General features: G+C 47.2%; 2 protein-coding genes and 1 long non-coding RNA gene across 10 annotated transcripts; 2 read left to right on the top strand and 1 right to left on the bottom strand.

The window, feature by feature from the left end:
• Positions 1-642: 642 nt before the first annotated feature.
• Positions 643-12,177, bottom strand: Utp11 (UTP11 small subunit processome component). Its single transcript, XM_027937678.2, has 9 exons — positions 12,026-12,177; positions 8,886-8,947; positions 7,137-7,239; positions 6,644-6,757; positions 6,061-6,154; positions 5,835-5,965; positions 2,651-2,761; positions 1,809-1,893; positions 643-1,030 (listed from the first exon to the last, which is right to left on the bottom strand). The coding sequence occupies exons 1-8, from the start codon at positions 12,086-12,088 to the stop codon at positions 1,810-1,812; spliced, it is 762 nt and encodes a 253-aa protein (XP_027793479.1). The 5' UTR covers positions 12,089-12,177; the 3' UTR covers positions 643-1,030; position 1,809.
• A 189-nt stretch (positions 12,178-12,366) lies between these two features.
• Positions 12,367-13,940, top strand: LOC139707444 (uncharacterized). 2 transcript variants are annotated; one of them, XR_011709013.1, is made up of 3 exons: positions 12,367-12,483; positions 13,041-13,122; positions 13,286-13,940. It is a non-coding gene; the product is annotated as an uncharacterized lncRNA (long non-coding RNA). The 2 variants fall into 2 exon arrangements; XR_011709012.1 differs by having other exon boundaries at positions 13,219-13,940.
• Positions 13,941-16,939: 2,999 nt separating this feature from the next.
• On the top strand, positions 16,940-24,623 carry Fhl3 (four and a half LIM domains 3). 7 transcript variants are annotated; one of them, XM_027937375.2, is made up of 6 exons: positions 16,940-17,093; positions 21,628-21,803; positions 21,912-22,086; positions 23,302-23,471; positions 23,560-23,755; positions 23,855-24,623. In XM_027937375.2, the coding sequence occupies exons 2-6, from the start codon at positions 21,648-21,650 to the stop codon at positions 24,007-24,009; spliced, it is 852 nt and encodes a 283-aa protein (XP_027793176.1). In that variant the 5' UTR covers positions 16,940-17,093; positions 21,628-21,647; the 3' UTR covers positions 24,010-24,623. The 7 variants fall into 7 exon arrangements, with proteins under 7 accessions (XP_027793176.1, XP_027793177.1, XP_027793179.1 ...); XM_027937376.2 differs by having other exon boundaries at positions 21,625-21,803; XM_027937378.2 differs by having other exon boundaries at positions 16,947-17,031.
• The last annotated feature ends 1,568 nt before the right edge of the window (positions 24,624-26,191 follow it).

The following is a 26,191-nucleotide window of genomic DNA, read 5'->3' as shown; positions in this document are numbered from 1 at the left end:
GCCTCATCCCCTATGGTCCTGACTGCCACCAGCGTGGAGCTTATGGCACTCTGAGGATGGACTTTCCTGCTCTTCAAGCCTCTGTTTGTGTCTGTGTACCAGAGGATGTGTAGGTGTGCCTGTACCTGTTTGTGAGGCTCAAGTTCTACGTGCCTTGTGCATCTGTTAAGAGAGCCTACAAAGCACGTGTGCCTTTGTGTGGGTGTACACTCCATGAGAAGGCATTCAGGGATATTTCCTGTCCTCCCCCACCTTTCCAGCAGGGGCAAGAGCCTGAAAAATAGCACCCAGCCTTTGATCCCAGGAACAGTTTGCTGCTTAGTCTGCTCCTCCTCACCATCTAGGGTAACTGTATGGCTTCAAGCTCCTCCCAGCCTCACCTCTCGATCCAGCCAGGATCTCCCAGCGCCTGCCCAACATCCCTGTGGTGGGTCCCATCCCTGGCCTGGGACTTAAGTCTCAAGACTATCAATCAGCTCAGCACCTCCCCTGGCGAGCACACAGACTGGAAGCACTGCCTTCCTGAAGGCAAAAACTGCTGGCTTCTGTTCTCCTGGCCCTTCTTATTTTCCAGTACATCTTGAAGAAACAGGCTTTCATTCTAGAAAAATAAAAAATACAGGACCCCAGTAGTCATAAGGATTTGTTAAGTATTAACAATATATATTTTTTATTTTCAAATCCACACACAGCTGCTGCTCCTCCACAGGAAGGGTGTGAACGAGCCTCCTAGAACCCTGTGGTGCCCTATTCTCCCACACTTGCCCTAGGCAGGCTCAGTCCTGTCCTGACGGGTCTTGGCCTAGGATCCCTACAAGGGCAAGGAAGGGAAGGATGGGAATGTGGAAGAAGGAAGCTGCCCTGCACAGCCTGGGGTCTGTAATCTCAGGGTGAAGCCGTTTTCAGTCCTGGAATTCTGAGTTGAGCAGGAATGCAGAGGACAGGAGCAGAGACAGTTCCACTCTATTCTGATTTGAGCTTCAATGAAGAACTGGTCCCCCTGTTGCTTCCTAATTCCAAGGATTTCTATCTACAGATAAAAAATAAGAGAAAAAAATTATTCTTTTACAACTTTTGAAGCCACCTGAATAATCAATAAAAGAATGACGATAAAATCAGTTTATCCAAGGGCTGGGGATATAGCTCAGTAGGTTAAGTGTTTGCCTCCCATGCACAAGGCCCTGGGTTCAATTCCCAGCACCACAAAAAAAAAAAAAATGTCTCTCCAGTGCATAAAACATTGGACAATAATTAAAAACATTATTTTAATTATTACTATAAGCATATTACTTGTGAAAAATCCAGTGTTGTAACAAGACAGAAAGGAGCCAATGACTTAAAATTAGGATATAAAATTATTTACCATAATTACAAATACAAAACACAAAAATATAAACAAAACTGAGGCACAGCTTTACAAAATGCAGAAATACCCTGGAAGCTCACAGTAGCTCTTTACCTCCCAAGCTTTAGCTCTCACTGTGCAATAAATATTTGTTGTTCTTGAATAAGTACTGAGATGATGAAGGAATTCATCTACTTCCTACTTTGTTGTAATGAGATTATGTAACTTTCACAATGAAAAAAAATTAAAGTACTGTCTATAAAAATAAGACTGATTTCACAACCTAAAAACGATGACATGGGGGAAGGGACTTTAATGTTGTTCAGAGAAAGACTCAAATATCAGATCAATAAATCAAGGTTACAAACAGGAAAACCATGCCATTTGGACTAATGGAATGTGAAGTTATTACCCCCAAAAGAGAATTATTTTCAATGCAAAATGATAAGGCTTATTATAGCACCTCAACGTTTTCGACGACTCTGAAATTTGTAAATAGCTGGGGAATTCACTGTTTCTTTCTTCACCTTCACCCTCTGAGTTTTATCCTATAAAAGAATAAAAAGATGATGGTCACTAAACAGAAAGAGGGTTTCGTAAAACAGGAAGGTTGACAAGCTACCTCTGAGAAACCCCCCAAGATGCTGTTCCCAAAGTTCTGAAGAGAAAGGGCCCTACTGCCCTAAGCATCCACCAAGTGCGATGAGTTCACTTCCCCTGGGCATCTGAATGGAATTACCTATGCCCAGTCCTTGAGGAAATGGAGGAGAAAGGTGATTAAATAATGGTTTTGTTTTAAATTATCATTTTAATTCTCTCACGGAACCCCAGTTGAGAAAGGGTATTCTAAATGATCTGCAAGGCTAAAGAATTTGACATTTAAAGAAATGATAATAATACGAAAGCAGCATCTTATATTCTGTAGCTCTGCTATTTAACTACACAATGTTGTCTATTTTTAAACACCAATGAGTGACATGCACTGTTTTGTTAACCTGTTTAAATGTTACGGGAGCTGCTCATAAGCTATAAAGTTCATATGCTACCCGATCCTACCCTTTGCTGTTCCAAGGCACTGACTAATAACCCCCTTATTACCTTCTTAATCAAGGAACATTTCAACACTGTCAGGGCAACAGACACTGGCTCAAACCACTGCCCCTGAGGAGCAGACATTTTCACTGGGGTTGATTTACACACAGCTGAAATCCAGTCTCAGTTAAGACCTTTACAAGAAAAAAATTAAATAAAAAAAAAGAGAGAGAGAGACAGAGCGAGAAAAGGTCTAAAGCTCTCTCTCCTCACCTGAAGATCTTTGCGTGTTTGAATTTTCTGCGCAATAACAAATAATTCCTTCTCTCGTTCAATCCGCTGTGTCAGGCAATTATATTGCTTTTGCCTTTCTTTAGCTATTCGCTACAGAAGAAACACAAACATTTTCAATAAAACAATTATAGCAAAAATTAATTTAAAAGTATTTTGGATTTCAAAATGTTTTAAGCTTTGGAATACAAGAAACTGGTTCCTGAGCCACTTAAGCCCAAATGTGTAAATGGTTTCATCAGCTCCCTCCTTTCTCCAGAATCAACATAATTTGATAACTATAAAGTTGTCAACCTTAGGAACATCACATTCTAAAGCTGAAAGAAACTTTGGAGACTATCTTATCATGATCTGTCATTTTATAAATTCACAATGAGGCCGGGAGAAGAAAGTAACTGACCCAAGGACACATGATTCACCTGGAACAGTCTTCTGGATTCCAGGAATTTTTCCTACCCCTACATTAGGCTGCTTCAACCTCTATGCGAGGGCCTTGGTTACCTGACATGATGGCAGGGATGGGCCAGTACCAGAAGCCCTGCACAAAGTGATAGGGAACAGCAGAAGGGACATCTGGCAGTGTGCTGCTACCAGAGAATCTTAAAACACCAGAGAGGAGAAGGATTTTTTTCCAGCAAGGGCTGACCTGAAAATTCTCACCATTATGACTCCTGATGACCAGGAGACTCCTAAAACTTGGGGGAATCATAAACCCTGAGACACTTATAAGAGCTTTAGATTCCTTTCTGAGATAACACACAGGTTGAATATTCCTTATCCAAAATGCTTGGGACTAGTAGTTTTGAATTGTGAAATTTTTTAAGCTTTGGAATACCTAATACCTGCATGTGCATAATGATATGTCTTGGGGAAGGGACTCAAGTATAAACACAAAATTTATTTATGTTTCATGTACCCCTTATACACTCACAGACTGAAAGTAATTTTATACAATACTTTTAGTGTGTCTGTGTTTTGACTGTGACCCATCACATGATGTCAGGTAGGGAATATTCCACGTGTAGCATTACATTAGCACTCAAAAAGTTTTGATTTTGGGTTGGGGATGTGGCTCAAGCCATAGCGCGCTCGCCTGGCATGCGTGCGGCCTGGGTTCGATCCTCAGCACCACATACAAAGATGTTGTGTCTGCCGAAAACTGAAAAATAAATATTGAAGTTCTCTCTAAAAAAAAAAAAAAAAAACTTGCAGCTGACTGGCACCTGATCCCCCAACCTAAAGGGTCAGCTGCAAGTTTCTAAAAAAAAAAAAAAAAGTTTTGATTTTGGAGCATTTGGATTTGGGATCAGGGATGCTCAACCTGTATGTACCATTTTTGTTTTTGTTTTTCTGGGACTGAAGATTGAACCCTTTACTACTTAGCTACATTTGCAGACCTTTTTGTTTTTTATTTTGAGACAAGTTCTCACTAAGCAGCTGAGACTGACCTCAAAAATTCTCCGGCCTCAGCCTTCCAAGTTGCTGGGATTGTAGGTGCGCACGACAATGCCCGGCTCCCCACCAGTAATCTCTTAATAAAAATGATTTTGCTGTAAACAAAACAGCTGAAAGAAACTACTAGACAAAATGGCAAAATCCAAACCCTCTTTACTTCTCAAAATCTATGACGGTGAACTATTCTGCATAGGAGTTTAGAATACTCATCTCTTTAGAGACTACCTCAAGACTTGAGAAGTGTCAGTGAACAGCTAACTGAAAAGACAACTAATTGATAAACAGGGTTATCACAAGAACACTAGTCAGCCAGCCCCTCAGCTGGGAGTGTTATCTACATACCGAAGCATATCACTGGCCTCAGACGTCAACAAGTCTCACAGCAGTGGTTCAGACAGCTTTTGTTTTCACTTTATTGCACAGACTGTCAAATTTATGGGATTACCCAATATAGTCAAACTAATTAGGGGTATTTATATTACTAAAGCAAGTTTAGCTGCCTCTGAGCTAGAGAAAGCTGCTGTGAAATTAAACATTGGAAGCAAAACTGATGCGGTGTAAATGATTCAAATCAAAACAGAACAGCTGTCTGCTTGAAACACATTGACAGCATTTTTTTTTTTTTTAATGAATCAGTCAGAAGTGAGAGTTCAACTCCAGAAAGCTTTGAGGAAAAGCATGTCTTCTCCACAACCCAGTTACAGTGCTAGAAAACACCAGAAGGAAAAGTCACTACAAAATTTTCATTACAAAAATGTAATACAAAAAGATCTTTTAATATGTGTTTACTGCCGAAAGTTTGATATCAAAATACTGTATACCACATTCCTTCATCTGCAGCGTCCCTTCCCTGCTCTGCACTTCGAAAATGCTAGAATCTATTACAAGCATTAAAAGTGCACCAGGCTGGGCAGGCTGAGCACAGCAGCACACAGCAACTCAAAGGACTGAGACAGCAGATTCACAAGTTCAAGAACAGTCTCTGCAACTTAGACCCTGTCTCAAAATTAAAAAAATAAAAAAGAGCTGGAGCCAGGTGTGGTGGTGTAGGCATGTAATCCCAGCAACTTGGGATGCTGAGGAAGGAGGATCATAAGTTTGAAGCCACCTTCAGCAACTCAGTGAGACCCTTAGCAACTTAGCAAGAGCCTGTCTCAAAATTAATATGTAAAAGACTAGGGATGTAGCTCAGTGGTCAAAGTGACCTTGGATTCTATCCCCAGTAAGTGGGAGTGAGGGGAGGAGTGCACTAGGCACAGTAGGGCACACATGTAATCCCAGATACTCAGGAGGCTAAGGCAAGAGGATCCCAAGTTCAAGGCCAGCCTTAGCAATATAGCAAAACCCTGCCTCAACAAAGAAAAAGGCCTAGGGATGTAGCTTAATTGTAGAGTGCCCTTGGGTTCAATCCAGAAAGGGGAATATAAAGCATAGGGGGCCAGAGCTGGGACTCAAACCCAGATTTATAAGGCAGAACATAAGCTCCTGACCACTTTACCACACATCCTCCAATCTCAGAAAACCAAGCAACCCTCCTCCACTTCCAGCCTCATCATCAAATCCTCCTTCCACCTTCCATTTTTCAAAGAGAACTTAAGAGTTTTCCACAAATAACATATTAAATGCAGTGGCACACACACACACAGACAAAAAAAAAAAAGGAACCTTGATTTCCCCAAACTCCCATCAGAATAACAATGGAGAAAATTACCTTAAGTCCAGTCTGGTGCGTAATTCCTTTCACTTTTTCCTTCTGCAAGGTCTCGATCCTGGGTCTATTAAAGACTCTGTCAACTAGTTCTGGGGCTGTTTGCAGGTGAGATGCAATATCAAACTGTTCAACTAAAAATCAAAACAATCCTTAAGACACTGCCTGTCTAACACCAAACTGAGAGGGCTATGGTACACTGTCCCAGAAACCCTCAAACATTTCATACCTTCCTTTTTGGTGTCAAAAAAAAATACATGCTTATTCTGTTGCTTCCCCTGGAAATCCAGCAGATGGAGCTCTGATTTTAGTCTTTCAATTTTCTAGAATACAGAATACGGTCTCACTTTAAATTGGGATCTTCTGGAGTCTCAGAAGTAAATTTGTAAAAATTTAGACCATTTCATATCATTATTACCAGCCAGCTAAGAATTTGTTTCATTCTTTTAAAGGCAAGGAGTACTAAAATATATCAAGTACCAACTACATGCCAACTGGGTTAGGCATTTCACAAAACTCACTTATTACTTATAACAATCCTGAGACAGAAAAGAGGAAACAGCATCAAGGAGGTTATTTGTCCATAGTCATGGGGCTAGTAAATAGCAGAACCAAAATTCAGCACACGTGTGTGTCATTCTCAAACTTGAACTCTCTTCTTCACCATGATACACTTCTAAATCATTATCACAATCAAGCAAATATTAAGTTTGTAAATGCCCAAAGAAATTAACTGATAACTTGAGATTGATGGGTTTATGTTTCCTTTCTTAACCAACAAAAATATATCAGAACAAAGAGTAAATTGTTACCTTAGCTTCTGCAACCCTTTTCATTTCTATGTATTTGATATCCTGAGTTCTCATCAGCTTTAGCTGTTCTGGAGTTACTTCTTCCTTAGTTTCCTTAATAATATGAACTCCATCCTAAAACCCAAATTTAAAAGATATATTCCAATTAGAATAAGGCCATTAATGAGTTGTTGGCATAGATCACTGTTTGAACAAAGACAACCAGAAACTGCATGTCACCAGTAATCCAAGGCACTAGGCCTCCTAGGTGCATGTTTGAGATGGCAACTCCATACATTTACTGAGTACATCTCCAGACATTAGATAAGGCAGGAATGAAGCAGGAATGAGGCAGGAATGCAAGCTGCAGGTTTGCCTTGGGCACTGACCAAGAGCATGTGGACCAATTGGAAAGGGCTGATTAAAGCCAAGAATCATTCTGATCCAGCTTCTTCCCATCTTTATTTTCTAATACATGGACCTCAAAACATCCATTGATTCACTAGGCACCCACCTGGAGCTTAACCCGAGTCATTTTATAGTAGAATTCATCTGGATTTTTTTCAAGAGCCTTCTTCCGTAGAGCTCTGAGGAATTCTTGTTTTTTATGATAATCACTAAAACACAGGTTAAACAGGGCCATCAGAAACAAAACAAATCATATCATACAAATACACACACAAACACACACTCAATGAGCAAACTTTATAAGTATCTAAAAGTTCACATAAAAGGGGAAAGTGCTAGGGAGTGATATTGGTCAAATTATATTGTTATATTGTGTGTGGTGTGCATGTATGAATATGTAACAATGAATTCCATCACTATGTCTAACTATAAGCACCAATTTTAAAAAAGGTAGGGCTGCGCATGGTGGTGCATGCCTGTGATCCCAGCGGCTCGGGAGGCTGAGGCAGAAGGATTACAAGTTCAAAGCCAGCCTCAGCAATTGTAAGGCGCTAAGTAACTTATATTAAAAAATAAAAAAAAGGGCTAGGAATGTGGCTCAGTGGTTAAGTGCCCCTGAGTTCAATCCCCAGTAACCCCCACCAAAATGGTGGGGAAAAAATAAATAAAAATGCTAAGGACCTAGGAGAAAAATAAATACATAAAAGTTTATATAAAATAAGACAAAAAAATCAAAGTGGTGACTGGATCTGATCCACAGTTCACTGTACCTGAGTTGGGTTTGTGTCTCTACAGGGTCCACAATCTAACAGTATTCTCCTATCCCAGTTACCTAAAATTCACTGCCTCTACCCCACATCTCTTAGTGCCACTTACATCATTACAGGGAACCAAACAGAGAAAAAATTAAAACTTCTTAGATAGGGTTCTGGTGCCAGCTTCAGCACCAAATAACAAATATAATTCAGAAACCACACAGTGCCATGGAGGATCATGACTCGAATGGGGGACTCTGGAGCCACAGTGTGTGGGTCAGATCTGACTCTATCCCTTCTAGCTAAGTAACCTTAGAAAATAAATTAACTACTCTATATCCCAACTGCACAAATGACTATGGTAACAGTAACCTACCCAGAAGGTTAAATGGAATAAATGACATTATGTATAATTATAATGCACTAATTAAAAAAAAAAAAGGAACAGATGAGTATAATGAGTATAAACCCAATCATAACACTCAATTATTACCATTGTCCTCCAAAACTCTGGGACTTACAGAAATCCACTTAATCCATTGGCACAGATCATACCCAGAGCATAAGAAGGGCCTCACCTGACATGTATGGCTAGCAAATAACTATAAGTGTTTTGCAAATGTAGTGCTAAAAAAAAAGAATGGGCATAATTGTCTTATAAAATGTTTTCCAAGTCCATTATCACCCACGCTCAGTCTCATGAATCCATCTTTCACATCTCTTCATTCCACACCACATACATAGTGATGTAAGAAGACTCAACAAATGGAATTTCAGATTATATCTTGCACTTCAAGAAAAGGGAGAAAAGAATATTCGGCTTTTGGTTCAAAATAAAGGCAAATCAAAGCCACTGTGAGACAGCAATCTGCAGCAGCATAATAAAAAAGATTTACAATGCAACTGGTTAAATAAATAATGCTCTGCCTAAACAAAAAGAGAAGTTTAAAGTCGTAGAAAAATATTTAACAGGCTGTCAGAGCCAAGGCCATTTTATCAATGGCAGGAAGTTATTCCCTGTTAGACACTCAGGCACTTCGGCTGCAGTGCGCGATGTTTTCAGCTTTCTTGGCAGCACCTCTAGCAGAAAGAAGACTCACTCTGCACGAAGTTTGTAATCTTTCTTTTTCTCCAGAAGGCCCAGATGTTTGCGAAAGCCAGGCTGGAAGACAAAAGAAAAAAAGAGAGCACTTAGTTTCCTCAGCAAGCACATGTTCAGATCAACATGACACCTGACGGGAACAAGAGTCTCTGCAGTGCTCAGTAAATCCATGTCCCTGGAGCCAAACCACTACCCTGCTCCTTCCCCCTCCCAGCAACTGGGTTCCAACAAGGATGAGAGGGACCAGGCAGAAGCCAGGCAGGTCACAAGCACTGACATAGTAGGTTTCTTGGCCTATTAAGGACAGAGAGAGGCAACAATGACTCGGCACTAAACACACAGTTGCCAGTTGTACTAAAATTACTACCAACTTAATCCAAGGGCTTATAAAATACTATGAAGGGAAAACATAGTAACAGGGAGGCAACTGTGTAAGGGAGCTATATTTAGAGTCTGGAGACTGGGGTTCAAATCCAAGCTTTATCGCTTAACAATCTGTAACCTTAGACAAGTCACTTAACTTCTCTGAGCTGCCAATTCCTAACTGTAAAATGAGAACAGTACTTACTTTGCAGGGTTATAACGAAGATTCAAGGAGCCTCTGTAAGAGGTAGTGCCTGCACATGGCTTGTTACACAGAAGGTGCCCAGCCTATGTTTACTGTTGTTATTGTACCTTTGGTACAAGGTATGAGAGAAAACCAAATGTGTCAAAAAGTACTTTCTCTGACACAGACTTAGATAGCATGAAGGGTACAATGATTAAATCCTGGTATTATCTTTCTATAAGCACTTGTCAGGGTCTCTGCTAGATGCTTTGGCTTATATCATCTTTTTTTTTGGGGGGGTGGGGTCGGGGGGGGGACTGAACCCAGGGCCTTGTGTATGCAAGGCAAGAACTCTACCAACTGAGCTATATCCCCAGCCCTGCCTATCTCATCTTAATAGGATGATTTTTTTTTTTTTTTTTTTGGTAGGAAGGATTGAACTCAGAGGTGCTTAACCACTGACCCACGTCCCCAGCCCTTTTTATACCTTATTTAGAGAAAGGGTCTTGCTATAAGTTGCTTAGGACCTCACTAAGCTGCTGAGGCTGACTTTGAACTTGTGATCCTCCTGCCTCAGCCTCCTGAACCACTGGAATTACAGGCAGGCACATGGCTGACAATTTTATTTTACAGCTGTGGGAGGCTGACAGAGTGGAAAAATAAAAGCTCAAGGGTCAAAAGAGCAAAACATCAGGCAGAAAACTTAAAATCTGTCCTGCAAGTCCACTTGCAGGTATATCTGAATTACAAAAGGAAAACTGATACTGCATCTGAAATAGTTTATGTCACATTTACCTCCTCCATATAGTAGTTTCCCCACTGCCTCACTGAAGGGACCTACAGAATAAATTCCAAAGTACCCAAACAGGGAATGCTTCAATCAATGGGTTACCCAGCTTCCAGCAAGGCCATCTCCTCTCTCCGCCCACAAAGACCATCTTTTCCTACTCAGGCAAGGCCATGGCCAGCCTTGAAAGCCCTCTCCCCTCTGGAAATCCAAATCAACTACTTGCTGTAACTTTGGATACAGTGTTTCTGTTTCTTTTTTCTTTTTTTAAATTTTTTTTTCTTAGTTGTAGATGGACACAATATCTTTATTTATTTATTTTTATATGGTGCTGAGGATCCACATGTGCAAGGCAAGCACTCTACCACTGAGCCACAGTCCCAGTTCTTACACTGTTTCTTTAAACACCACATTTCTTATTTGTAAAATGAAGGTAACATCCACCTCATAGGGATGCTAAAGGAATATATGAGACAATCCCTGTAAAACACGTAGGGCTGTGCCTAGCATACTATTATGCTCAAAAACTGAGCTTTGCCTTCAAAGGCAAATTGCCATCCAAGTCCAACAAACTTCATCACAATGCTCTCATCATCTCCACCCTTCCCATGCATTTCCTTCAGTTGAAATTTTTTATGTGCCATCTCATATAAAGTTGTGTCTTTATTCATCTTTTAGTAACTCCTGGATTCAAAACACCTGATGTAATTTCTGGCTTTACCACTAGCCAGCTATAGATGTGTGACTCTGGAATAAGTACTTAACCTATCTGAGCCTTTGTTCCCTTATCTATAAATATGAGGAAATAATAGTACCTATTTCCACATAGCTGTTATGAATTAAACAAAATAAGTGAGTAAAATACTTTGCCCTTTGTTGTGCACTTCTACCTACTATTAATTTTAGATAGGTCCACATATAATCTCCCAGAAAGGTGACAAATTACACTATCACTCCCAGTATACTAATGCACAAATAAAGAGCACAGTATTTGATAAAGGCATTAAGCAGGAAGACTGAACAGTGGTTAAGAGGCCTCAGTTCTGTTCCATTAGTCAGCTGTACAACTGTTGATACATCCTTCCACATCTCTTCCCCATCTGTAAAATGAAGTTGGACCAGATATTTCTAGGGAACCAATTTTTCTGAATCGGATATTAGGTGATTCCTGAGAACAGTCAAGTGAATAAACTGATTCTACAAATGATCTTATTTCTCCCCATTCTCTCCACACAGACACATTCTCCTCCGAAAGCCTACAACTGTTGCCTAAATTTAGCGTCTGTAAATAATCCAGTTCCTCTCTAGACCTCAGTCTCCCCACCTGTATAATGCAGACAGAAAACACCACACACGGCAGAGTGAAGCCAAAACATAGGACAGATTTTCGTGGACCACAAAGCCCACGCATCAAGATGATGCCACATTAGTAACAACATCTCTCTGGTCACTGCAGCAGGCAGAGCTGGGCGTTGATGTGCGTTCGCATTCCTGCTGGGAACCTGTTAGCTTGTGTGAGCTTTGCCCTCAACTTCCCCGGGGATGGCCCGGCACTTGAACACACACCATCTCTTAGTTACCCACTGAAACCTCGGAGGGTAGATTTGATCGAGGTATGGGAAGCAGTGTGCTCCATTCCCACGAGGCTCCGCCCCGGCCACGCGGGCGTGGTCAGCAACATTTGCGTGAAATTACATTCAGCACCTAAGCACCGCCGGGACCAAGACCCCGGGCGGTGAGGAGCTTGGGGCGAGAGCAGCACATGTGGCCCAGGCGAGCGTTCGTGGGGCCTGTGCGGTCCTACCTGGCTTCTCTCTCGGTGTTCCCGCTGCCGGGACTTAGCCGCCTTGCGAAATGCCGCCGCCATGTCCGCTCAGTTCTTGAAAAGCTCACTGGACGACACCGGTACCGCACCTCCTAAGGCTCCGCGTCCACCAATCCTGCCGGAAACAGGTCCCACACTCAGCTACTTGGAACCGCCTACTTCCGCTTCGCAGCGTATCAGAAGCCTGAATTCCCGGAAGTACGTCTCCCAGCCAAGGCGACCCCCGCAAGCTGCTTCTGGGAGTTGTAGTTTCCTAGGTGTCGTCTCGTGACTCTGCGAGGGCGGGCAGGCTCTTATTCGCCTGAGCGGATCCACGTGTACCAAGACCTAGCTTTAGCGCTTGCCGCGCGTTGTTACCTGGGAACGCGTGGCTGTCACTGCTCAGGCTGAGGGGGCTTGGAGTTTGCGCATGTGCGGTTACCCACTGCTCGGAGCCGGTATGTTTAAAGCTAAGAGCAATGGGAATTTTACAGTGTAACGGAAAGAGCGGTCCAAGGAAAGACAAGAGACTTTTTAAAGTTATGTGCGCCAAGTCACTGGCTGTGTGACTTTGGGCAGGCTCTTTGACTTTAATGAGCATCGTTTTTCTCACCCATAAAACGAGGCTAATAATAGCATGCACTTCCACCCTCTCAGGGATGTAAAGGGCTCATAGTTGAATTGAGGAATCATATCTGTAAAGCAATACAGAATGAAATCACCTAATAGCAATAGTTATAAAGTTCTGAGTCCCTCATGGAAATGGCGGAAGCAGAGTGAGTGCCAAAGGCGGTACAATGAAATAGGACCATGAACTATGGAGGCATGTTCTGATCCCAACCAACAAAGGCTAAGTTTGCTTTGTTGAGCCTCATTCTCCCTGTCTGCAGAGGTAATAATAATAATGCTAAATGTACCCCCAGGATTGTTGGGAGAATTAAATATGTTTTAACTGATTAGGTTCACAATAAAATGGAGCTATCAGTTATATTTATTATTACTAAACTTCTTTTAGGTCTAAAGAGAGAGTTGAACACAGCAAAACATTCCAGAGATGTTTGATTTCTTTTCCACTATGTGAAGCTGAACTTCAGCAGGTTCTATAATTGCATTCATTTTTTAATTTTCATTACTTCTTAATTCCTGTAATACTTTGAACTATTATTTCTTTTTTATTTTGTTTTATTTTTTAGATATACATGACAGTAGAGGGTATTTTGACATATTATACATACATGATACCTTCGTTTCTTATGACAGTGGGCAACCTCTCCAGCTGAAGAGCTCTAGAGAAATCTCCAGAGAGTCCCTGGAGGGGCCAGTCCAGCCAACCAGTAGGCATGAAAGAGTAAAAGTGGGCTTGAACTCTCTCTCTTGCTCAGACCAATCCCTGCCACCTCATGGAGTTTTATTTTCACCTTCACCTTCAATAACTCTGTTTAAAAAAAAAGTAAAAGTAGCTGAGATCTGCTGTGCAGAAAGTTTTTTCCTACCTCTGCATTTCAGCCTTGCCCAACTAGGATCACATGAATTTAAAAAAATTCCATCTCAATTTTCACTTGCATTGGCAGACAAGCTCCTTCCTGATCTGGCCTACCTTTCCAGTCTCATCTTAATTAAAAAGACCAGCCATCAATCAGAGTGAACAGGTGGCTGCCCCAGCCACTTCCCCCAAGAATATTTTGTATCAGCAGAGCCAGCAGAAGCCAGCTCTGGAGGTGGAGGACTCTGGAGCAGCATTGGATTGATTATCTATCTACTATCTATTGACTTGTGATTTGGAACCCCATTGTCAAAATCTCTGAGCCTTGTCTTTCTCTATAAAATGATGATCAACAATGACTACTTCGTATGAGAAATTATACCCCAATTGATTCAAATGTATGAATTGCCAAGATCATTGTAATGTCATGTGTAGCTAATAAAAATAAATAAATAAAAAACAATGACTACTTCGTGTGGTTTTTGTGACTAAACATAGGAATGGCCAGTCTAAGCATGGTATCCTGCAAACAGTCAGCATTTAACCATGTTAGTTCTCTCTCTGCCCCCACCCTATGCTCTGTGAGAGTCACTTGTTCCACCCTCTTCACCCATAAACCTATTGCCAGACTTGAGATCACAAGGAAGTTTCTGGATGATTTGAAAGAAGGTGTCTGCTAAGCCCTGAGGCCTTCAAGAGCTCTAGGCATTGCAGTGGTAAGAGTGAGCAACACACCCAGAGAAGGAAGAATGTCTTCTAACTTAGGAGAAGGAGGGCTTGTGGTTACAGGCACCAGAGAGTGATTCAGCATCAGAGGAAACCACTAGAGGCCTGTCAGTAATCACCCAGGGCCTCCTTTTGAAAACTTTTCAAAGGTAAGAGAACAGCTGCAGGACCCTGAGCATAAGATAGGCAAAGGTGTGTGGGGACTTCCTGGGTGGGAAAGGGACAACCAGAACCTACTTACCCAAGGCCCTTCATCCAGCACTCAGGGTCTGCTTCCAGCCCTGGCTCAGACACACCTGTTTCCCAGGGAGGGGGAGAAGACAGATGGGGAACAGGAACAGGGAGTCCATGTGGCTGATCCCTGAACTCCCTGTGGCACATCTTCCAGGGCCAATGGAAATAAAGTGAGCAGGGAAATGTGAACCCACTGGGGAGCTGAAAATGGAGATGGGAAAGAACACAGTCCACCCTGCCCTAGACCAGTCTCCCTTCCCCAGATTGGCTCAAAGCAGAGGTCTCCTAATTTTCTCTGGCCTCAGACTCCAAGTCTATGCAGCAGAACCTTAACACTTGACAATTAAATGGGATGGGGGGACACATACTGGATATCTACTGTGTGCTCACATCCAGTCCTCACAACAATGCTGAGACAGGAGGAGACCCGTTTACAAAGGTCAAATGACTGCAGATGCTCTACAACCTAATGATTAAGCTCTTTTTTGGCATAAGGGGCTTTGACATTTGACTATCTGGATTTGAAGCCTGACTTTGTTATTATTAGTTGTGTCAGCTTTGACAAGCTAATCTCTTTCAGCCTCCATTTTCTCATTTTTAAAACAAGGATAAAAATATATATTTAATAAAGTTGTTGGGTAATTAAGTGTGTGTGTGTGTGTGTATATATATATATATATATATATATATATATATATATAAAGTTTTAGAGACTGGTGCAAAATAAGAACTCAGGAACTACTGTCTCTCATTTAGACTGTTCAGCAGAGAAGAGCTCTTGAGAGTGCTCCCCTAGCATGGGCAGGACTCGGGTTCCATCCTCAGTACCACATAAAAATAAAGGCATTATTATTTTTTTTTAATTGAGCTATTAAAAAAAAGAAAAGAGATCTCAAGACTCTGTCTTTTATCCAACACTTTATTGCTCACTCATACCCCCTCCCTTTCTGAAGACTTCTCACTTTGCCCTCCCTTCACCCTAGAGCAGACCCCTTCTTGCTTCCTACTCCAATCAGGAAGATTAGTTTTCCCTGGTTTCTCCGATTCCTGTACACCTGCAAGACAAATCCCAGAGAAAGGGCCCACCCATGGGCTGATGTTCACTACTGCTTGATGGTCCCAACTGGGGAGGTGGGTGTCCATATTGAAGTAGTGTCATTCATTCGTTGGTTCATATTTATTATGTACCAGGCATTGAAGTAGGTACTGGGAATGCAGTGTTAAACAAAAAGGACCCAATATGCCTAGTTTAGGCAGAAACAATAATAAACAATTATTTTTTTGAAAGGAAACCTGGAGTGGAGGATGATTTTAGACCCAGAAAATGGCACATGATGCACAGGGAAGGGTCGTCCAGAGTCCCAGGCTGGGAGGGTGTTAGTGCCTGCAGTGAGAGGTTGGCAGGAGCTGCCTGGGGTGTGGGAGAGACTTTGGGCACCTGAATCTCCACTGAGATGCTGAGGTTATTTCCAGGGTTAGTTTGTTGTCCCTTGTTTTGCAAACAGCACAGCAGAGCCTCCTCCCCACCCCCCTTTCCCCCGCCAGCCTGAGGCTATTTATTCCTAGTGACAAGCCTGAGGATCCCAGGGGAGGTGGCCTCAAGAACCTGGAGGGGCCCCATGTCCCTGGCAAATGCCAGTCCTCTCCTCCCTGCTGGGCACAGGGAGGAAGCCTGAGAGTCAGAACTACAAAGGTTTCCTCCCATCTCCTCCACCACCCTGAAGTACCCTATACCCTCACACCCCTCCCTGAGAAGCCCAAAGATCATGGAGCCAAGGATTAGGGTCTCCCTGGGCCTCAAAGGTCAAAACTATTCCTGGGCACTGTGGATACAAGCAGGACTCCTCAGTGCCAGGATGCAGGAGGAGGTTTGTGTGGGGGTGGGTGGTTACCAAGTTTTGTTACCAAGGTTTTTGCCACTCCGAGTTATGGAATAAAGCTCTGGGAAGGTCAGGCCTTGCTGAGTGGGCAGGAAGGGGGAACCTCTCTTCATCCCCTTTCCAGAAAATACCTTGCTATCACTGACAGGGCCTTAATAGCAGAGTCAAAAACCACTCCCCCCCCCCCCCCGCCCCCAAGCTGTATTAAGGCTACCTCCATAAACTGGGGTGTAGTTAATTCCTGGGGGTGAACTTGGGGGCAAGTGAGGGGCGAACACCAGGAGGCGTAAGGGCTCCTAGTCCCCAAATGTATCCCGGTTTGCACCCCTTGCCTGGGGTGGAATACCGCAGCCTCCCGCTGCGGCAAGGGTCGCGGCGCAGAGCGGGAGGGCAGCGGAGGCTGCAGGGAGGGGCGGGGCGCGGTGGGGCGGGGTCCGGGCCGCGGGGCAGTCTGGAGAGCCAGGTTGGGCCGGGCTGCCGGGGCTGGGGCGGCCGGGGCTGGCTGTGCGGCGGGGGCGGGGTCTGGCCCAGCGGCGGGCTGGGGGCCGGGGGCGGGCTCCGGCGGGGCGGGCCCGCGCGCACTTCCTCGGGAGGCCTGGGGCCGCGCGCCCACTCGCCCACACAGTCGGTCGCAGCCGGCAACCTCGCCGCGCTCGCTTGGCCGCGCTCGGCCCGGCTAGCAGGTAGGAGCTGCTGAGGGACGCCGGCCCCCGGCCCCATCCGCGCCGCGTGCGCCCGCTTCGAGGTGAGCGCCCCACCGACCCGGCTCCCAGCCCCAGCTGCCGGCCCCCGCACTCCGCCCGCGCGGGCTGAGGACTACTGGCCCGCTGCCGCTGCCCCTGCCCCTGCCAGGTGCGACCGCGGGCACCATGGACGCTCCGAGCCCTGGAGAGCACCCGCTGGGACTGCACGGCTCCGGCCGGGGACCACTGCGAGAGTGGGGCGGGGGAGGGGGCCAAGTTTGAAGTAGAAAAGCCGAGAGACCGGGGAGGGGGAGGGTTAGAGAAACTGAGGCTCCCAGAAAGCCTGCTGGGGCGAGAGACGACTGAGACCGGGACTGGAGGCTAGAGACCATTGAAACAAGGGCAGAGACTGGACATACAGAGTTGCCCAGCGACTGACCTGAGGCATGGGGCAGACCCGGATTTTGTGCAGCATTTTAAGAAAAAGTATGCATATGGTCCCCGTGAACACATAGCTAGGGCCCCTGCCAGGGCCTTGGAGGGCCTTGGAGGCTGAAGTTTTGCTACTTTCCTGCTAAATCCGCCGCTCAGATCTACAGAGACTGGAAAAAGAGACACTCAGGCATGCAGAGATGCTAAGAGACAGAGATTTGGGTGCAGAGACTGAGAAATGGAGGTGGTGGTGACTAAGACACTCAGCCCTTTAGAGACGCTGAAAGGCTAAGCAAGACTTGGGTGTACAGGAGACAGAGATCCAGGTAGTGGAGGCCCCACTGGGAGAGAGCCGGTCAGAGATACAGAGTTATGTATCTGTATCAAACATAAAGAGACCAGCCTAAGTGTGCCTGACACAAAGATGTTGAGTGGAGCCAAGCTAGGCACAGAGACTGTAAGTTACTGGAGGTGGAGAGACCTGGGTGCACTGACAGTTCCAAGTCAGACCCTGAGAGATCCAGGCCTTTAAAGAGTGGGAGACAAGGCTGTGGGGAAAAGAGACTCAGCTAACCAATCCCCCATGAGGCAGAGGACCTAAGTCAGTAAGACCAAGATCAAGAAGTAGCCTCATGCATGCACACAGCCACCAAGACAGCCTCAGCTTATTTTTAAACTCTAATCTTGGAAGAGCTGCTTCAGCCCTGGGGGACCCAGGGTGAATGAACTGTTCCTCTCCTGTCCCCAGAGCAGCTGCCGGATCCTATTCCCACCCCCTTTCCCCTAAACTGCTTTGACTTCCAGGCCCTGTAGGGGAGGAAGGGGGAGAGCAATTTGGGGTTGGTGCCTGGGTACAGGGGTGGGGGTGGGAGGACTTTAGTTTTCCCCCTAAGTCTCCTGTCAACTCCTGGGAGTTGGAGGAGGAATCTATTCTGATTCTGACTCACAACTGTGGGGCCTGGCCAGGGTCCTCCTGGACAGTGAGGAGGGGGGACAAAAGGGTTGAGCAGTTGGCATGGCTAATTGGAAAGGCTTCTGGTTATCTTCCAATCACAGGGCTGGCAGCTGGGCAGGAGAGCCAAGCTTTGGTATATATCCCTTGCCTTTAAAAGCTGACCACCCCCTCCACCCATTACCAAACATTTCTAGAGAGAAGGAAGAGGAAAGGGCTCCAGGCTGGATGGTAGGAGACCTGAGATCTGATACCTGAGCAATCTTGGCCATGCCCCGCCCTGTCTCTGGCCTCCTTGTGCTCCACTATAAAGTAGGAGCGATATTCTGTTCTGCTTGTCTTTTGTGGGAGCTAATGAGGTGATGGTGGGAATGTACCTTGTGGAGCGGCAGAGTAACAGACAGGTGTGTACACCTGTGTACCTGCATGAGCAGTCTTACAGTTATGCTCACTGGAGTCGCGCTGATGGCTGGTCTTGGTGGTCACCTCAGTGAGATCTACAAGGCTGGGACCTCCTATACTCTGTGAGCCTACACAGGGAATGCCCAGGTCACATCCCAGACTAGTTCCCTGACCTAGGCCTGCATGAGGCCTTCTGTCTGACCACAGTACAAGTGAGGGGCTCATAGTAAAAATGCAAACAGCTGCCATTCGCTGGGGACTTAGCTACCAAGTGCTCTCCAAAGATCATCACATGTAAGCCTGATGACAATCCTAGGAGGGAGGGAGTAGCATTATCTCATTTAACTAGATGGCCAAAGAGACTCCGGGCACTTAAGTGACTTGTCCAAAGTCACAGTATTCAAATCCCAGACTTTTGTTTCATAGCTCAAGCCTCTATACACTGTACACCATACTGTTATCCAGCCATTCTAAACTCCATTCTAAACTGTGTATGGTATGTGTGTCTAGGTTAGGTGAGGTGGAGGGATGTGTGTGTTGGTGGGATTAAGGGTTGAGAGCCATCCTGCAGATCCAGCAGTCTCCCCTGAACCTTATCCCCTTAGCAGCCAGGAAGGAATACAGGACTGGCTTCCCGCTCTCTTTCTGCCTCCCAGCCTTGCCAGGGAAAGGGGGAGGGAGAAGGATGGGCAGAGACAGGTGGGTCTTGATGGTGCCCTTCACTGTGTCCTCACCAGAGCCCAGCTGGAAAGACCAAGAGAATGGGGGATTCTGGGAAGGAAACAAGCCACACCCATACCCTATTTGGGGTTCCCCTGTCTCAGAGGTGACTGACTCCCAGGGGCGGATCCAGGGCTAGCCTGGGCCTGGAAAGATGGTTGCTACTGCCAGCCATGCCAGGAAGGAAGGAAAGGGCCCAGGGTACTCCCTGAGGGACGCTTGGCCACATACCACCTGCGTGGCCCCCTGCTGCCCAGTGGCTGACAGCCCAGGCAATCCTTATATGCCAGGCCAAAGTGGCAGGGAGAGACTGAGGAGTGGCAACCTCCACCCTACAGCATATAGCTCCTACCTCAGGAGTCCCACTGTGAAGATCCCAGCTCTGGTGGCCTTCAGGCCTTGCCTGGAATGTGAGCTGGGTGTTCTCCGCTGTATGGAAGGGAAGTTTCAAACACAACCCCCAGAGGAGTCAGGGCCTTCAGGCCTGGGGCATTTACTGGCGCCTGAAGTCTGAACTCCAAGCCAGAGCAACGCTGTGGGTGAGAATTTCCCACTGGGGTGGCTGAGAAAAGGGCTTTTCCTTCAACTTGAGCCAGAACTGCCAGTCCATAGTGTCTCCTGGGGAAGAGAAGGGGGTTGGTGGGTCCCTTTGTAGTGTCTTAACTTCCCCAGAGGTTTATCTGCAGCTGTGAGAACATCTCCTTCCCATAGGTCCTGGTGGTTCCTCTCCACCACCTGTAATCCCAGCCCCTAGAGAGCAGGCCTCGAGGTGGAGGAGGCCAGGGGTAGCGAGTTCTGACTTTGGGCTGGAGACTTGGAGACTGGCTGCCGAACGAAGGGACTGGGAACCCCACTTCCCAACCGGCCCCCCCCACTCCCCATGCTCCTGTTCCAGAGGCAGCTGTGTGGATGACCTCATCCCACAAACATGCTTTGTTCCTGAGAAAATGGAAAGTGTCTGAGGTTTGGTTGGGGGGCTGGGTGTCTACAGCAGCGGCTCTCAGGGTTCCCCTGGTCTTATTCCCCACCCAAGAGGGGGTCTGACGGAGGAGAAAGATCTCCACGGGCTCCTGCCCTCGCCCTCTTCTCCCCCACCTCTACCCTAAGACTCAAACCCGAGACTCTCGCAAAAGGTGGGAAAAGGCTGTCTGTGTGGAGGGGAGAGGATCATGAAGGGGGAGCAGATCTTGGGGCCTTGAAGAGAGGAAGCCAGGAGAGGTGCCTGGCAGGAAGTAGCACGGGGCCCGTCGTGGTCTGTCTCAGTTCCCCTCTGCTTCCTCATCCATCTCATTTTCCTTTTTTTCTCCCTTTTGCTGGCAAATCTGACATCTGGCCCTCTGTGCTGCCACAGCTGCTGCAGATGTTTGCAGCCAGGGCTGCCCAAGCTGGTGTGACCTGAGACACAGCAGGGGTGGAGGGGGGTAAGGGCAGAGTGTCCAGCTGGGGAAGCTCAGCTGAGTCCAGCTTGCAGGATTTCCTTCCTGCTTACACCCCAGACTGAGCCTCTCAACTTCTTACTGCTTGGCTGATTCTGCTGGGGAGAGGAGGACGCCAGCCTCCACCATTCTTCCGGCCTCCACCATTCATCTGTCCAGCCTCCCTCTAGCATTCCATTGTTTCCTGGATGGGGGAGGGGGACAGAACAACCCCAAGCTCCCCAGTTCAGAGCTCTAGTAAAGTTTCCTTTATCTACTAGAGACCCTTTCTGGAAGTCAGGAGGTGACTGCTGCCCCCTGCTCCTGCCACCCTGGAGACAGTAGGGACACACTGGAGGCTAAACTCAGTCTGAGGCAGGAAATGAGTCACTGACCCAGGAAAAGCCCCCTCCCCCTAGATCTGCCAGGGTCTAGATAAGAAAACAACTTCTGCTTCCTGGTTTTTTCCTGACCTCTTCCCACCCCCACAGTCAAATACAGAAATAAAAATGCAAAACTCCTAGGTTCCCAGAAGCACCCCTTTCCCCATCCCTACCTGCTCTGTGTGGTATTTCCTATGCTTGGTCTCTTCTTTTTTGAATGCAAAGAGTTCTTGCCAAGGGCTAAGCTACGGCCCCTCTAGGTGACCCCTGCCCCACTTTGTGTTCCCAGCAGGGCTCACGCACATCACCACCATGAGCGAGGCATTTGACTGTGCGAAATGCAGTGAGTCCCTGTATGGCCGCAAGTACATCCAGACAGACAGTGGCCCCTACTGCGTGCCCTGCTATGACAACACCTTTGCCAACACCTGTGCTGAGTGCCAGCAGCTTATCGGGCATGACTCAAGGGTAAGGACCAGACTAGGCCTGGCAGGAGTTGGGTGGAGGCTGGTGGGAGGGGGCAAAGGATGGATCCACCAGGCTTGGGCACCAGTGCCCCTGTTGTGCTCCCCACAGGAGCTGTTCTATGAGGATCGCCACTTCCACGAGGGCTGCTTCCGCTGCTGTCGCTGCCAGCGCTCTCTAGCTGATGAGCCCTTCACCTGCCAGGACAGCGAGCTGCTCTGCAATGACTGTTACTGCAGTGCCTTCTCTTCACAGTGCTCTGCCTGTGGGGAAACTGTCATGCCTGGTATGTCCCCATCAGCTCATCCTGTCTGGAAACTGGAGTGCCTGACATCTGGGTAGTCTTTGTACATCCTGTCTGATACACACACAGACTTGACATTGGTAGAGACCTGCACACACGGCTCATTCCTAGAAATTTAGTGTGTGCAGGATCTCTTGTGCCTGAAGCTTACTGTGCACAGGGATCAGCATCTCTGTGGCTGCACAGGTGCAGAAACTGACCAAATTGGTACCTTCCTAAGGGTTCAGTGTGGGCTGGACCATTAGGCCTTACACCTGGGCTAGTGTCATGTTCGAACAGACTGACATGCTTAATACACACCTGGGGGCTTAGCATGTATGAAGACCTGCATGTTTGGTACATATAGGAGCTAAGGATGTGTGTGACTATCATGCCTGGTGCATCAGGGCTTAGTGTGTGCAAGGATTAACATGTATGGGGACCTGCATGCTTAATAGCTGTGTGATGACTCAGCATGTGTGGAGAATGGCATGCCTGGAACTTACAAGGACTTAGCATGTACTGAATCCATCATATCCAGGGCATTAGAACTTCGTGTAAGCAAAAATTTGCTTTCCTAGCATTTGTGGGCTCTTGTGTGCATGTTAAACTATCTCTTCTGGTGTATGAGGGTTTAGCATATGCCAAGACAACATGCCTATTATGTGGAGGTTTGATGTGTGTTAAGATAGTTATCTGAAACATAAAAAGGATGAATACATGCCAAAAACCTTGTTTATTTATTTATTTATCTATCTATTTATTTATTTATTTATTGGTGCTGGAGATTAAGCCCAAGGGTGCTTTAACACTGAGCTACATCCCTAGTCATTTTTATTTTGAGACAGAGTCTTGCTGAGCTGCTAAGAGGCTCACTAAGTTGCTGAGGCTGACCTTGAACTTGGCAGTCCTTATGCCTCAGCCTCCTGAGCATTGGGATTATAAGCATGCACCACTGCTCCTGGCACCAAAACACTTTTGACCAGTTTTGGAGGCCTAGTACATACTGAACTATCATGTCCGGTGTTTGGAGAGAGGTTAGCATGTGCAATATACATTATACATAGTGGAAGTCTTGCTGCATGTTCCTGGACACCACCCTACTCAAGCCATGGGAGCAGTGAGTACATTCTGGTGGGGGCAAGCGGGTTGTGGAGCAGAGACTGAACCTCAGGAGCTTGAAACATAGCCTCTGAGTGGGACTCCTGTTCCCCACAGGCTCCCGGAAGCTGGAGTATGGAGGCCAGACGTGGCATGAGCACTGTTTCCTGTGCAGCGGCTGTGAGCAGCCACTGGGATCTCGTTCCTTTGTGCCCGACAAGGATGCTCACTACTGCGTGCCCTGCTATGAGAACAAGTTTGCTCCTCGCTGTGCCCGTTGCAGCAAGGTGGGGGCTGTGCCAGTGGGCTAGGGGTAAGACCTGTTGTGGGGTGGGAATTCCCACTCCCCCCCACTGAAGGATGCTGCCCCCACAGACGCTGACCCAGGGTGGAGTGACTTACCGTGATCAGCCCTGGCATCGAGAATGCTTGGTCTGCACTGGGTGCCAGACACCCCTGGCCGGGCAGCAGTTCACCTCTCGGGATGACGATCCCTACTGTGTGACCTGTTTTGGAGAACTCTTTGCACCTAAGTGCAGCAGCTGCAAACGCCCCATCACCGGTGGGACAGGTGGGTAGAGTGCAGGCAAGGGCGTGGATGTGGTACTGGGTGAGGCTGAGGGGCAGGACTGCCCCAGATCAGCAGAGCTAACCTCCAGCCTCCCTGCAGGACTCGGTGGAGGCAAGTATGTGTCCTTTGAAGACCGACACTGGCACCACAGCTGCTTCTCCTGTGCCCGCTGCTCCACTTCCCTGGTGGGCCAAGGCTTCGTGCCGGACGGAGACCAAGTGCTGTGTCAAGGCTGCAGCCAGGCAGGGCCCTAAGTCAAGGCTCCTGGGCCTGGGCTTTCCCGAACCAGGGCTCCAGGACTTTGGCTCCTTTTCTGAACCACTTAAGACCCAGCCTCCCCCCAGAATGGGGTTTCCCCTGGGCTCCAGGATTCAGTCTCCTTACTGGTACTCCCTGACCCAGGCCCACGAATCTGGGCTCTTATGGAGCCTCTGTGATGCAAGCCCGCTTTCCAAATTTGGAGTCCAGAACTGGGCCCTCTCCCCTAAAATCAGGGTTCCCAGACCAAATCCTTTCCCAAACCAGGGTTTTAGACTCCAACCTTCCAAACCTGGACTCTGGGCCTAGGCCTCCATAAATCAAGACTTCTCTACATAGATTTTAGGTCTCCTACAGGTGCCGAAGAAGTCCTCAAAAGTAGGCTACTCGGGCTGACCTCACCTCCATCCTACCCCTTTCCCTAGGGCTCGTGCTCTCTGGGCAGATCAGATAACTGGTTAGAGGGTCTTAAGGTACTGAGTACTTCCCAGCCCGTGTCCACCAAGCATGTTCCCATTTTATTTTAGCTCATTTTGCCCAGAGATGGGCAGAGGGGGATTTGGCTCACCCCCCTTCCAGATTCTGCAATAAAGCAGTGTGTGGAAGCACAGGCCTCATGTGTTTGTCTGGGGATAAGAGGGTAAAGGAAGCTTCCTTTGCAGACTAAAGCTCTTCTAGACTTCTTGAGGGGGATGTCTGGGGACAGGCCATGGAGAGGGAAGTCTCCCCAGTAAGGAGATCCCCGCTCAGCTACCGCCCCTCTCTGACCTGCCTCCTCCCCTGCTGCTGCTGCTGCTGGTGGTGGTTTTTTGTGTGAAGAAGGGAGGGATTCGGGGAGATCCCAGACGGCAGTGGGATTTCTTAGTTTGGTACACATCGCCCCCTCCACTAACCCTAACAATCCTGCATAAATCCTGCAATACGAGCACCAGGTCCTGGTCCCCAGTCTGGCCCAGACCCTCAACCCCCTTCCCCCTCTTCCCAAGGATTAGCGGGGGCGGCCCGGGAACGCTCGCGGCCGCACGTTTTTTGCCAAAAAAGGCAAGGATGCAGCTGCACGCGCCGCGGGAACATCTGGATCCGATTCCCAGTATGAATGGGTCATGGCCCCGCCCCTTGCCCCCCCCCACCCCCGTGATTCAAGGGAGGAGGCGGGAATGAGCGACGGGGGCTGTCCCCCGAAGTGGGGAGATGGGGCGGGGCGCTGCTCCACTCGCCTGGCTTCCGACGCCCCCAGCTCCAATCCCAGCGTCCCCGCGCCCCCTGCGGTTGCTGGCCGAGTTGGGCAGTCTGGCTGCCCGAGGCAGGTACGCGCCCAGGTCTACCCTGAAGCCTTCCGGGTGGAGACCCTGGACCCTGCGGGGAGAGGCCCGGCCGGCCCGCGGAAACCGCATGATCGTTTAAATGTAGTGTAATGCGGCGGACGTTAGTTACTACGTGCATTACACAGAGGTGGAGATGGTTCCCAGAGTGACTCGTCTAAAGTCACACAGGTAGTCCCCAGAGAGCCGGGATTCTAGTCCCCTTTACACTGTATCCCGGGCCCAGTTAGAGTCAGTTCAACAAATCTTTATGAATGCCCAACGCCTGTTTGTAATTAATAATTGTAGTTTTTACTTTTTTGTTTGTTTCTCTGTTCCCACTGGCCTGAGGACTGAGCTCGTGCCTGCCTTGCTCACCCCTCCTTCTCAGCTCCCGGCACTTACTACATGTTCAATAAATACTTGTTAAGGAAGAGCAGTCCAAGCATAGAAAACAGCTGGTGAAAGGCCTGGAGGCCTGAAAACATCTGGTGCTTTGGGGAAGCAGCAAGTAATTGCACTTGGAGGAAGTGCCAAGAGAATAAAATGGCAGGCTGAGCCCAGGTCGTGAAAAGCCAGATGCCAAGCTAAACAGACCTCACCCTGTGGATAAAGCAACCAGTGGAAATGTTTAAGCAGTGAGAGGGTCAGAGTTTTAGAGAAGATCACTCTGGCTGCAGCATGAATAACAGATTAGGGGGTTAATATGAGCAAGTCTGTTAGGACATTAGGACAGTGGGTAGTGGGAGGTCATGAGGTAGGTAGCAAGAAGGAGGGAGACAGAACTTGGTGATTGACTTGATGGAGTGAGGATAGAAAAGCGTTTAGGGGAAGGACAGATTCAGATCTGAGGCCAAGTGACAGAGAATGGCATTGC

The sequence above is a fragment of the Marmota flaviventris genome, chromosome 10 (assembly GCF_047511675.1).
Source record: "Marmota flaviventris isolate mMarFla1 chromosome 10, mMarFla1.hap1, whole genome shotgun sequence".
Taxonomy (NCBI): domain Eukaryota; kingdom Metazoa; phylum Chordata; class Mammalia; order Rodentia; family Sciuridae; genus Marmota; species Marmota flaviventris.
This window is presented reverse-complemented; position numbering and strand designations above follow the sequence as displayed.

Coding starts and splice junctions, on each gene's coding strand:
- Utp11 (XM_027937678.2), bottom strand. CDS start 12,088: ATGGCGGCGGCATTTCGCAAGGCGGCTAAGTCCCGGCAGCGGGAACAC. Junction 5,966..6,060: donor TTTTGACACCAAAAAGGAAG/GTATGAAATGTT, acceptor TTTGATTTTTAG/TTGAACAGTTTGATATTGCA. Junction 1,894..2,650: donor AAACACGCAAAGATCTTCAG/GTGAGGAGAGAG, acceptor ATTCTTTTATAG/GATAAAACTCAGAGGGTGAA.
- Fhl3 (XM_027937375.2), top strand. CDS start 21,648: ATGAGCGAGGCATTTGACTGTGCGAAATGCAGTGAGTCCCTGTATGGC. Junction 23,472..23,559: donor GCTGTGCCCGTTGCAGCAAG/GTGGGGGCTGTG, acceptor CTGCCCCCACAG/ACGCTGACCCAGGGTGGAGT. Junction 23,756..23,854: donor CCCCATCACCGGTGGGACAG/GTGGGTAGAGTG, acceptor GCCTCCCTGCAG/GACTCGGTGGAGGCAAGTAT.